We start from the raw sequence: 12,546 nt of genomic DNA, 5'->3' as shown, positions 1-12,546 counted from the left end.
TTGGTGGTTGAATCCAATCATTTCACTACTTGAGTAGAATGTCAAAAAATTTTTAATTTAAAATTTTCCTTAAATTAAAATTCAAAAACATTTAACTATTAACCAAATTGCTGAAAGCATATATAGCAGCATCAGCTAATTATGAAAAGTGGAAACATAAGAAGGTAGGAAATCTTAAAGAATTATTTTACTTTTTAAAGTTTTCAATCTTCTAGTCCAAAAAAATAGACTTAAGTTTCTCTATTCAAAGATCTTCTATCTTGCTTCTTGATTTTTCAGATCCATGTTGACCTCAAATAAGTCATTTACCTTTCACTTTTACTTTTGCCCCCATATTAAAAACAAAAATGACCCCACTACAGTTCTAACGTTAAAAAGCAAGGTTTTAGAATTAGATTGATATGAGTTTGAACTCTCCCTCCACCTCTCGGTAACTTTAACAAATTACTTTTTCTCAGACTGTGGCATTTCCAGATGCATAAATAAAAAAATTCAAATCTTTTCCATTCAATGTCACAAAACTGATAGCCCCAAAGTTATCAAGTCTGCACAGTATTTGACTTCATTGATACATCTCACTTCCAAGTAAGAGATATTTCAACAGGGAAGTAGCATGATTCAGGGGAAAGACCCCTACTAGAGAGATCTACGAGCAGATCTGTTATTAGCTACTTGGGCAAGGCACTGTGTCTCTCTGACCTCACTGTTCTCACTGGCAATAATACCAGTGCTGTGAAAGTGCATACGTGAGCACAGTGCCTAGTATATGGTATACATGCAATGAATGGAAATTATAGTTTTCTCATTATTTTAATAACCCTCGATATCTAATCTATTCCTTCAGTTTTTATGGTCAGGTATGCTCTCCTCAATAGCTTTCCTCTCCCCATTTTCAGAATTGTTTTATATTTTATCTCTTAGTTTTGTAGAGCAATTATTAACAAATAAAGGTGCTATTGATCCCTAAATCCTTTCCCTCTCTTTGCCTATGTTCTAATTCTTTCTCATTCCTCTGTTTAACTGCCGTTTTTGGTTTTGGTCATTTCTGAAAGATCTTATTAGTAAGTAATTATAATTTCTTTTGAACTTTTTTCATAATGTGAGTATTTAAATGGCTAAAACACAATACTTTTCTTTTTTTGCACTTTTTGGATATTAGCATTGCTAAGATCTATTTATTCAATGACAGCACTCACTTTGGTAGGGTGCTGGAGCATCCCCTCCTTCCCTGGTGACCACGGTCTTCTTTCAGACATTACCTGCTGCACAGTCAATGGACGTCTAACCCAAGAAAACTATAACCTGATTATGCAATACCTGCAAGTGATGATTTTTTTAAAAAAATTAAATCTACTTTGGCCGGGCACAGTGGCTCACACCTGCAATCCCAGCATTTTGGGAGGCGGAGGTTGGAGGATCACTTGAGCCCAGCTGGGGCAACATAGGGAGATCTCATTTCTAAAAGTAAAAATAAAAACCTACTTTATGAAAGGATTAACTTTACTAGAAAAAAGGTCTTTGAACTTTCTCTGGATGTTTCTATCTTGTGGTTTTACATGGGCCTATATTTCTGAATTTAGATCCTTCCTCTTTTCCTGTCCCTAATTCATACTTTCCTTTCCCCCTTCTTCAAAAAGTAAGGTTGCCAGTTTACTTTTTATACAATATAGGAAGAAAAACTTACTTGTTTTATCATGACCTGGATGTGAAAAAAAGGATACTCTTTGAAAGGAGCTTTCAATATTCAGCAAATTATTTTGCCAAACTTGCTGCCTTGATATTTATGCTAGTATTATTTCAGCCTCTTTAACATAGATCAGTGAATAAATTAATAATATGTGCTTTATCATCATGTGTATAAAAAGAACACCACTTGGAATCACTGTTCTGCAATTTTTTTTTTTCCCCTGAGTCTTATCTTCAAAAAAATGAGGAAAGCTCTGGTTCAGTGTATTTGTCCGTAACACCAAGGTCAAAGATTCAAAGATTCTATTCCTCAACAGGACTGCGGTTCTACCATTTTTTTAATCACTAAAAAAGATAAAAGCTGGCTGGATACAGTGGCTCACACCTGTAATCCCAGCACTCTGCAAGGCTGAGGCAGGAGGATTGCTTGAGCCCAGGAGGTCGAGGCTGCAGTGAGCTATGATTACGCCACTGCACTCCAGCCTGGGCGACAGTGAGACTCTGTCTCAAAAAAATAAAAATAAAAATAAAAAAAAAAAGTTGCAAGACTAGGTATATGAACAGAACCAACTCGTACTGTGTCTACCAGGTATTTCCCTTCTTCCTCCAAGGCTGCTCCTAGAAAAATAGTGTATCTTATACAGAGTAGGTTGGGTTCAGTAAATAGGACTTCAGGTATGGATATCTGAGAGAACCCAACTTTAAATAAGAATCTAAAAAACTGAATAGCCATTGTTTCATGTGTTCCCTCCTCCTCTATCTTTACCATATAAGTAATGTAACTCTCTAGTTAGAGCAATGGTAAGAATAAAAATAAGCTAAACATTCTTATTGAAATATTAAAGTAATTTAATATTTCAATTAATAAAAATCAACTTCCACAACACACTTCCTTACCAAAAGTATTGTTACCAGAAGTAAAAGATGGGAGGCACAGGAATGTAGCTGGTGGGAGCACTTACGCCACAGAAATGCTGCGTGGAAACATGTCTGTGCTCAAACAGAAGCCCAACTAGGAAACATGAAGTGGATACAACCTACGGCCATGGCATGGGCCACTGCGTGGGCTTGTTGTGTTGAGTAACTGGGAGCTTCTTGCGGCATGAGGAAGAGAATGGGGCCAGAGTTGAATAAAGTGAGGGTGCACAGAGAGGGGAGATTTCTAGCGCTTGGCCAGAAGAGGAATTCACAGGTGTCAGGACTGGGGATGAGGAGAAAGCCGTAGCCTATGAGTACACAAAGCTCACTTCAGTTCACCACCTCCCACCTATCCTGCCCCCACCCTAGGTCCTGCTGCTACTCAGCCCTTGTTTGTACCCCAAATCGTTTTCTGTCAAATAGAAAGTATCAGACCATCCTGGCTGCTGACAGACAGGTACAACTTTGGACTGAGTGCCCGGAATGAATACTCCTGAGAAGGGTGAATGCAAGAGTTAAAACATGGTAACCTCAATGTAAGATGAAGGGTGAAAGGAATGGGGATGGTAAAACTAGGGAAGACTAAGACCTTATATTATGTTTTGACGATCAAGAGGCAAGGCTATCTATGGATGAAAGTAACAGAACGAATTCGTGGTTCTTTGGGAGGCCAAAGTGGAAGTATCGCTTGAGGTCAGGCATTTAAGACCAACTTGGGCAGCATAGTGAGATCCCATGTCTATAAAAAATAAATAAATAAAAATCAGCCAGGTGTGGTGGTTCATGCCTGTAGTCCCTGCTACTCAAGAGACTGAGGCGGGAGGACAGTTTGGGCCCAGGAGTTCAAGGTTGCCATAAGCTATGATTGTGCCATTGCACAAAGTGAGACCGTCTCCAAAAAAAAAAAAAAAGGATTCCTGGTTTGGAGTTGGCCAACAAGAAAATCTGCCACCCTCTTTAGTAGTGAGTGACCCATCATCAAGACAGTTCAATGGGACGTGGGGTGTAGAGTGGGAGTGGGAGACTCTTGCATCAGCTAGGAGGGCAGAAAGAAACCACTTTAAGACCCACTCCAACCCTGTGAGTTGATGACTAATCTACTATAAAGTATAGATGGTCTCCCTCCTTTTCGGAGGGAAGCAGTCATGAACCCGACACGAAACACCATGGAGAAGCACAGTGAACCACATCAGTGATGGAAATAAGGGAAATGATTTGGCCATCTTCTTCAATTTCTCCTCCCAAACTGGGTGGGAAGCTAAGAGCCACATTCCAGGTTTCTATCCTAAAACTTTCCTCTTCCTTCCCCCCAATTCCCAAAGCAAAGAGATCTCTTTGTCTTGAAAGCCAGAGTATAACCACCTAACATCAAAACTCTTTGGATGATGATCTACCCCTATTCTTTTATCAGCAAAATGGAATTGCACTACCCCATGCAGTATTGGGCTGCAGAGCTTAATGGTGCAGGACTCGTTTTATTAGGACCAATCCCATGTTCCTCGTGTGCTTATTCCCATATGTGATATTACACAGTACTGTGCAGAAGGTGATATGAATAAACAGCTGTCCTACAGCATCAATTTCATTGTAACACTATGGGGAATAAGCCAGGCAAGGTGGCACATACCCTCAGCCCCAGCTACAGGGAAAGTTCAGATGGGAGGATTGCTAGAGCACACGAGTTCAAGGCCAGCCTGGACAACACAGCAAGACTCTGTTTCTAAAAAAAAAAAAAAGATTTGTCTTTTTAAAAATATGTGTCTGTTTGTATCGATTTGTTCAATTTAAGTAAAACAGTGTAGGACATAAGAGAATGCAAAATCCACATAAATTTTTCAGATTAAATATAAAATTTTAAAGCAAGTACTTGCTTGCATTGGGGTATCTGTGGCTATATGGACAAATTCTTGAAGGAAAACATTCATTTTTCCCCACAATAGAGTACTTTGGTAGAAAAGTTTAATAAGTAAAAATTTACTACATGACGTGCAGACAGCAATTCTTTCCTTTTCTTTTTGGTTTTCTTAAACAGAAGCCTGGAGATGAGTCCAGAAAGAAGGGTATTGGGCCTTGCTCAAAATTAGCTATAAAAATGGTTCCAAATGGTTCTAAAGCACACTTTAGAAACCCTTATACTCAAAGCAGGAGAGTAGTTACGAAAACCTACATACCCACTACGTAAGTATGACTTGGGAACAGGACAGGGTACCAAAGGCAAGCCTTAGCTGGAAGAGCTGAGTGCTATCGTAGGAATGCTCCCACCAAAATTCATGTTGAAACTTAATTACTTAATTGCTAATGTAACAGTACTGGAAAGCAGAACCTTTAAGAGGTGATTAGGTCATAAATGGATTCTCGCTGTTATCCTGGGAGTAGGTTAATTATCTCAGGAGTTCACTTTTTCTCTGTCTTTCATGGCTTGCTTTCGCCTTCCACCCTTCCACAATGGGTAATTCTCACCAGATGCCAGAGCCATGCACCTGGACTTCCCAGGCTCCAGAACCATGAGCCAAATAAATTACCCTTGTTCCTTGTAAATTACCCAGGCTGTGATAGACTGCTCTAGCAGCAGAAAACAGACTAGGACAGTGGGCAAGCAGCTCTGTATAACTTGAGAGATGTAGTAAAACATCCTTCTTTACCACATTGATACAGTGGCTGAAATTTCAGGCACTGTTACAAGCATTTTATGTGCTTTCTCACAAAGTCATGCATCACATAACTATGTTTTAGTCAAAAAATGGACTGCGTATATAACAGCGATCCCATAAGATTGTAATAAAGCTGAAAAATTCCTATTGCTGAGTGATGGCACAGTTTCCTAACGTCATAGCACAATGCATTACTCATGTGTTTGTGGTGACGCTGGTGTAAACAAACTTATTACGCTGCCAGCTGTATAAAGGTATGGCACATACAATTATGTACAGTACACAATGCTTGATAAGGATAATAAATGACTGTGTTACTCATTTATGTATTTACTATACTTTTTATCCTCATTTTAGAGTGTACGCTTTCTACTTAAAAAAAAAAAAAACAAAAAGAAAGTTAACTGAGGCAGGTCCTTCAGGAGGTGTCCAGAAGAAGGCACTGTTATCATAGGAGATGGGGAGATGGCAGCTCCATACACATTACTGCCCCTGAAGACCTTCCAGTGAGACAAAATGTGAAGGTAGAAAACAGTGATATTGATGATCCTGACCCCGTGTGGGGCTAGGCTGATGTGTGTGTTTCGTCTTAGTTTTTAACAAAGTTTAAGGAGCAAAATAAATTTTTTTTTAAATTTAAAAATAGAAAAAAAATCTTACAGAATAAGGATATAAAGAATTTTTGTATAGCTGTTCAATGTGTTCGTGTTTTAAGCTAAGTGTTAGTTCAAGACTCAAAAAGTTAAAAAAAAAAGTCTAAAGTTTATAAAACAAAAAAGTTACAGCAAGCTAAGGTTAATTTATTATTGAAGAAAAATGTTTAAATAAATCTAGTAGAGCCTAAGTGTACAGTGTTTATAAAGTCTACAGTAGTGTACAGTGATGTCCTGGGCCTTCACATTCCCTCACCACTCACTCACTGACTTGCCCCAAACAACTTCCAGTCCTGAAAGCTCCATTCATGGTAAGTGCCCTATACAGGTGTACCATTTTTTATCTTTGATACCGTATATTTTATACTGTATTTTTACTGTGCCTTTTCTATTTTTCTATAGAAATACTTATTACTGTGTTACAACTGCCTATTCAGTACAGTAGCATGCTACATAGGGCTGTAGCCTAGGAGCAACAGGCTATCTCACACAGCCTAGGTGTGCAGTAGGCTATAGCATCTAGGTTTGTGTAAGTGCATGCTGCAGTGTTCACACAACTACAACATCACCTAACAACGCAGTTCTCTCAGAACGTATGCCCATCATTAATGGACACATGACTGTACTTATCCTTAGGAAGCAGGTACTACTGTCCCCAACTTATATGAGTGAGAAAACTGAGGATCAAGGGTATGAAAGTAGCTCAAGCCAACTACCTTACAGGTAACACAACTTGTGTCAAATTCAGGCCTGACTCCAAAGTCATATCATTGTTTTCTACCATATCGTGTCTTTTTGTTAATAACATTCTGCCTCCTCCTTCTAATTTGCCTTTTGTTTTCCCTATTTAAACTAACTCTTTTCTTATTACAGTAATTACTGGATTGCTTACCATCCACCTAAAGTTCAATTTGAGGCTTTAATTTCCTATTACAATTGAAGACACTGGGGTTAGGGTGTCAAATGTGGGGCTGCTTTGTTCTCACAGATTCTTCCACTGTGCTGGGATTACTTAACAGCTATTAGGACATAATCGATGCTTCAGCTTTCCGTAGGAGGGTCTGACAGAAAAGCACCCATGTATCAGTCAAATCAATCTAAGCTCTAGCATTCATAGTCCTCGTCCCTTACCAGGTACAATTTTCTGGTCACAGCTGGAACTCTGCTTATTTGTGTCTAGTGGGGCAAAGTTAATAGCTACCAAAAAACTAGCCTAAATCTTCCTTGCAGTAAGACCAAAAGGTGCCTTAACTGTTCCTACTACATTTAGATAGACAAGATACTCACCCTGTCAATCTGTCCTGGGTAGAATAAAATGGAAAACAAGTGATCTAAATTCATTTTTATTTCCAGCATCTCAGGATACAGACATAGGGCTATCTTATTCCAAGAAGTACTATATCCCCACAAACACCTTTTTCCAGTTTAAAAAAAAACAAAAACAAAAACAAAAAAACCATTGATTCTCTCCTCTCTTCTGAATCTACCAATTTCTAAAATAAACTGTCCATTTTGCTCTTTCACTCCACACTAATAGCTTCACCTTACATCTGACTTCTCTTCATGAAACATCATTGTAATTTCTTCAGTGTTTTCTCTGATGATTCGATTATTCACTCCACTCCCCCACATACCTCCTATTTATAATTTTGTAGCCCTATCGAAGTCAGTTTCACCGCTCATTCCAGATAGGCTCTGAGCCAATATATTGCCAATAACACTCACTTGTGTGCTAAGTTAAAATACACAGTGCAACTTGCCAAGTTTCCTTATTTGGCAAGAAGGCCCCTTAGTTCCCAAGATCTTTGACCATCCATTTTTAGACCCAAGTCCGCGTGTTTAATATTTGGATATTTTTTTTCGCTCTCTCTCTTTACTGTGTCCTTATATATTCCCTAAAAGATTAAGAAAAACAGATCAATCATCTATTTGCTTTTTTAGACAACAGAGAAAGTCCTTGCAATTGCATCATGGTCATTTACTCTGGAATTATTATCACTAAATTTTTTTACTTAAACAATATTTTGAAGTTAAAAAACTCCCCAAATAATCTCAAAACATTATAGTAGGAATTAAATTGTGAAAGATAAAATAAACGGTGCAGTGGTCCAAAAGACCATTTTTCTTTATCTTAATTCTCTCTTCCCAAACTAAATTCGTATTCATTTAGTCTCCTAAATCTCTCACTATAGTAGCAGGAATTTAAAACAAAGACTCTACAAATGACCATAACCATAATTAAAATGCAGCCATCACTTTTTTTTTTTTTTTTTTGGAAAATTGAAAAACAAGTGAAATTTCACTGTGGAGATAGGCCTACTACAAAGAGGACATTAACTAGCCTTGAATCACTTGTTTATTTTTGTCTTTAAACGTGTTTGGAGGTTTGGATCCACTAAATCCTAGCTGTTCATTTCAACAAGGTCGAGGAAGCAAGAAGGCTCTTCTAAAACAGCTTCGGGGTTAAAGAAGGAATACAGTTTTCAACAATCTTAAGTCAAATATCCTCAAATTCACTCTGTAAGACGATTCTCACACACCAGTATTAATGAGAGCTGCTTACTGTACCATACTTGGAATGGGCCCCTAAATTGTGTTGCTTTCATTATTACAGAAACTAACAAAAATAGTAATTAAGTTCCCCATAAACAGTACTTATGCGCGATCTCAAAGCGCATCAGAAACATAACATTTTCAGCGATCTAACAGAGATAACTTTTTTTTTTATTTTTTTAGGCAATCGGATGTCATCTAGCCAGTCCTGAATTAAAGTTTTCTGAAAGCTGTCATGGGCAAGCGAGGCCATACGAGGCGACGGCCTGGGTAAGCACTTCTGGGCCTGGTGCAGGTCTGGGAGCCCACAAAAAGCCGCTGCCTGAGGGTCGCCAAAGGGGACATCCCCGGCTCCGGTGGGAGGCAAGGGGGAAGCCCGAGAGGGCGGGCGCTTCATGCTGCCCAAGCCCGGGGCAGGAAGGGCGGGGAGCGGCGGCTCTGGGTGGCTCTGGATACATTTACGCATGTTTTTAAAACTAATCTTTAGTGCTCATTGTTCCTGCTGGTTATTCGCATGGCCTAATTATGTGAGGAAAACAGAATGAAGGAAAATGGATGGGAAGCAACACCGCTCGCGGCCGAGTTCTTAGAAAAGCAGAAGTTCGTCGTCCCTCCTCGCACGCACAGCGAGTGCTGGGAAGTGGCCTGCACCGTACCCTGATTTGGGGGCCTCGCGGTTCGCCTCCCGACAGTGCCCCAGTCACCCGCTGCTTGGCCGGCTCTGCTGCTCGCGGAGCCCCTGCCCGTGCCGCACGCCCGGGGCCGCGAAAGCCAGAGCCGCTCCGGCCTGCCCCCGCGCCTCCAGGCGCCAACTTCTCCATGGGACTGGCCCGAACTCTCCCGAACCGCACTTGGCGGCGCCGCGGCCGAGGTCCCGCGAGGACTTCCCCGGCGCCGCGAACGCTCGCTCGCTCGGGCTGCCGCCGCCGCCGCCGCCGCCGGGCGGGCCCTGGGTCGGGGAGGGAAGCCCCGAGGAGCCTCCCCAGGCCGCCTAGACTCCCGGGCTCCGGCGGAGCCTCGGCCCCGAGAAGCGGGGACGACTCGCGAGCGGGGCGGGCCTCGCCCCCTCCCTCCCCGCCCTCCGCGGGCTTCAGCCTGGCCCCTACCTGGCTCCCGGGCGGGGCGCGAGCAGCAGCCGGGGGGCGCGGAGGCCCCGCGCGCGACGAGGGCGGCGGGGGTTGGGACGACAGCGGCCCGCGCGGCTCCCACGCTTCCGCCGCTGTTAGGAGTTGAACATTCCGCCTCTCTGCACGGCGCCAATGAGGAAGACAGTCACGGCAACAGCACCACCTACCTCCCGGCGCGGAACGGCTGGGCCGCCCTCCCCTCACACGCGCGGGCGAGCGGGGCGTGGGGAAGGCGCTCGGGCTTCCCTGGCCTGCGCCCGGGGGGCACCATCCGCCCCGCGCCCCGGCACCCGCCGAGGCCCCCAGACACACCTGCCCTGCTGTGGGGGGAGGGCCGTGGGGGTGTTCCCGCCGGCCCCCAGCACCTTAACTCATCTTTTTGACAAGTTAGCACCACCTGCTACTCCTTCAACTCAGTCTTCAACAAACAGGCGCTGGGGACGCGAAGAAATAGAGGCTGTTTTGTGCCCTGCAAGAGTTAATTCTCTAGTTGGGAAAGGCACAAACGTAGAGATTTCTGGGAACATAGGTCTGAAGGCTGCCTCTCTAGAAAGATCAGTAGGTACCTCTGGAATTTTGAGGAGGGGCCATGGTCTGCTGCTCTAGTTGCTAACTTTAACAGCAGAATTCAGAAGAGGAGCCAGAGTCCGTTACAGGCCTAAGCCAAAGGTGGAGGTGGGCGTTGGGAAGAAAAGAAATTTCTGATTGGGGAGGATGGTTCTGTGAAGGAAAAGTGAGAGGAGGTTGCAAGGGCATGGGCAACATTATTCAGGATTTTGAATTTGAATTTTATTATCCATGGACACTGGGAGCTGTGAACAATTAGAATCAAAGGGGTGAAATGGGTATTTGTGTTTCTGTTTAAATGGTAATTTTGAGAGAGTAGTCCACAGTAGTTGTAGGTTGGGTTGCTAGGATGGAACCAGGATGAGTGGTAGATATTGTCACCACCCGGTTGTGGGATCATGAGGATCTGAGTTAGGATGTAGGAAATGGAATTAAAAAGAAGAAATGGGCTGAGCATGGTGCCTGTAATCCCAGCACTATGGGAGACCAAGCTGAGAGGATTGCTTGAGACCTGGCTGGGTAACACAGTGAGACCTCATCTCTAAAAAAATCAGAAAATTAGCCTGGTGTGGTGGCATGCATCTATAGTCCCAGCTACTCTGGAGGCTGAGGTGGGAGAATCACTTGAGCTGGGGAAGTCGCGGCTATAGTGAACCACAATCGTGCCACTGCACTCCAGCCTGGATAAGAGTGAGACTCTGTCTCAAAAAAAAAAAAAAGAAGAAGAAGAAATGGAATTGAGAGAAATATTAAACGTTTCAGCAAGAGGCCACAGAAATTGGTAACCCACAAGATTTAGAAGAGAAGAAGAAGAGAGATGATGCCAAGATCTCAGACCTGGATGACTGGAAGAATGATGGTGTCATTGACAGAAATAGGAATACGTGAAAGGGAAGCTGGCTTCATGTTGAGTTTGAGGTCATAGGAGTAAAAACAGGTAGAGATGCAGCAACTGAAATATGAAACTGAAATTCAGAAAAGAGGTCAAGAGTGAAATAGAAAATTTGTAAGTCATTCAATAGGTTAAAGATATGAAAGTTGAGGGATGGATGAGTAGAGGTTAAAAAACAATTTATTAGTCTGATTAATTTGCCCTTTGATAAGGACTGGAGACTTTAGCATTAATAAATTTTATTTTGGTAACTGAGAAATTAGAATTGATGAAAATTGCCATGCTAAAAAAAATTTGTAATGCAGGTCTAATAAAATAATTCAAATAATTCCATCCTATCCATTCAAGGAAAAACTAAGGCTCTTTAGCATAGACCCCAGGCATAGGAAGACTCCAGTCATTTTACCTTACCTTCAGAGGCACTTGTTTGTGATGGAAAGGACACTAGACTGAGAGTCAGAGAACCTAACTTCTGGTCTTAGAGCTACCGGTTATCAGCTAGAGTGCTTTGCAGGATCGGCTACAGTTTCCTCCTCTGCAAAATAAGAGGGACTAATTAGAAGTTACTTACAGGTTCCAGCTTTAAAACCATGAATGTATTGCTTTAAATTTGGAACACATGGCTTAAGAGCATCAATATTTTTAGCCACATTGCCCTTGCTTCCCATCCCTTTTCCTTCATTCTGTTTTCCTCACATAATTAGGCCAAGAGAATAACCAGCAGGAACAATGAACACTAAAGATTAGTTTCAGAAACATGCTTAAATGATAATCTAGTAGACATTTTCTTGTCTTCCCAAATAAGTTGCAAGCCCTTTGAGGTCACATCTTATATTGTGTGGTATCTGCATATGTATTGTCCATAGCTGAAATAAATATATAATGATTGTATGATAAACTGATTGCCTCAAGTTTGGTTTTTCTTTTATCAAGCTGCCTGTTTCCTATTGATTATACTGATCTTTTTAGGCCCCAGACCTAATAAATATGGTCTAGTATGTATTCTCAACACTGACTGCTTTTTTGAACTTTCAAATCTTTTTTCAATTGGTTAATACTCACCAGGCAGAGTTTAGGTTTACCTGTGTGAAAAGCAATAACAAAAGAGACCTAGTCAAACCTCTCTTATCAGACCTGCCTATTCCTTTACTTCAAATGTTTCCACACTAAAAATAGATGTACTCTTAGCAGTGGGGTGGCTTGGAAGTCCTTAGCACCCTCTTATATCCAAGAACATTCTCCAAAATAAACATGCTATCTAAGTTGAAAAATATAAATATAGCTTAAGGAAAAACTTTCCTATCCCCCTATTCAATGGGGCTGTTTCCTCTAAGCCCCTCTTCAAATAGATATTCTGAAACTGCCACTAGCTATCAGTGGATGAGAAAAGTGCAGACATAAATTCTACGAATGGCAGAAGGAATGGCAACTTGAAAGGAAGAAAGCAGTCTTTATCCTCCCCTCCTCTTATAGTGGTAAGAGTTATGGCGCAAGCTGGC

The 12,546-nt window shown here is 41.8% G+C and overlaps 1 protein-coding gene and 1 long non-coding RNA gene across 5 annotated transcripts in view; one reads left to right on the top strand and one right to left on the bottom strand.

The window, feature by feature from the left end:
- Positions 1-10,135, bottom strand: part of MAP3K20 (mitogen-activated protein kinase kinase kinase 20) — a 192,570-nt gene extending 182,435 nt beyond the window's left edge. The window contains exon 1 of one of the 4 annotated variants that reach the window (XM_063648320.1): positions 9,756-10,135. In XM_063648320.1, the coding sequence (XP_063504390.1) occupies positions 9,756-9,859 (104 nt within the window). In that variant the 5' untranslated portion in view covers positions 9,860-10,135. The other 3 variants (XM_063648321.1, XM_054477607.2, XM_054477609.2) reach the window with 3 other exon arrangements.
- Positions 8,368-9,243, top strand: LOC134737740 (uncharacterized). The gene is made up of 3 exons (XR_010122941.1): positions 8,368-8,428; positions 8,645-8,731; positions 8,949-9,243. It is a non-coding gene; the product is annotated as an uncharacterized LOC134737740 (long non-coding RNA).
- Positions 10,136-12,546: the final 2,411 nt, after the last annotated feature.

This window comes from Pongo pygmaeus, chromosome 11 (genome assembly GCF_028885625.2).
Source record: "Pongo pygmaeus isolate AG05252 chromosome 11, NHGRI_mPonPyg2-v2.0_pri, whole genome shotgun sequence".
In the NCBI taxonomy this organism is placed as follows: domain Eukaryota; kingdom Metazoa; phylum Chordata; class Mammalia; order Primates; family Hominidae; genus Pongo; species Pongo pygmaeus.
Note: the sequence above shows the minus strand (reverse complement) of the source record. Positions and strands in the feature narration are given on the sequence as shown.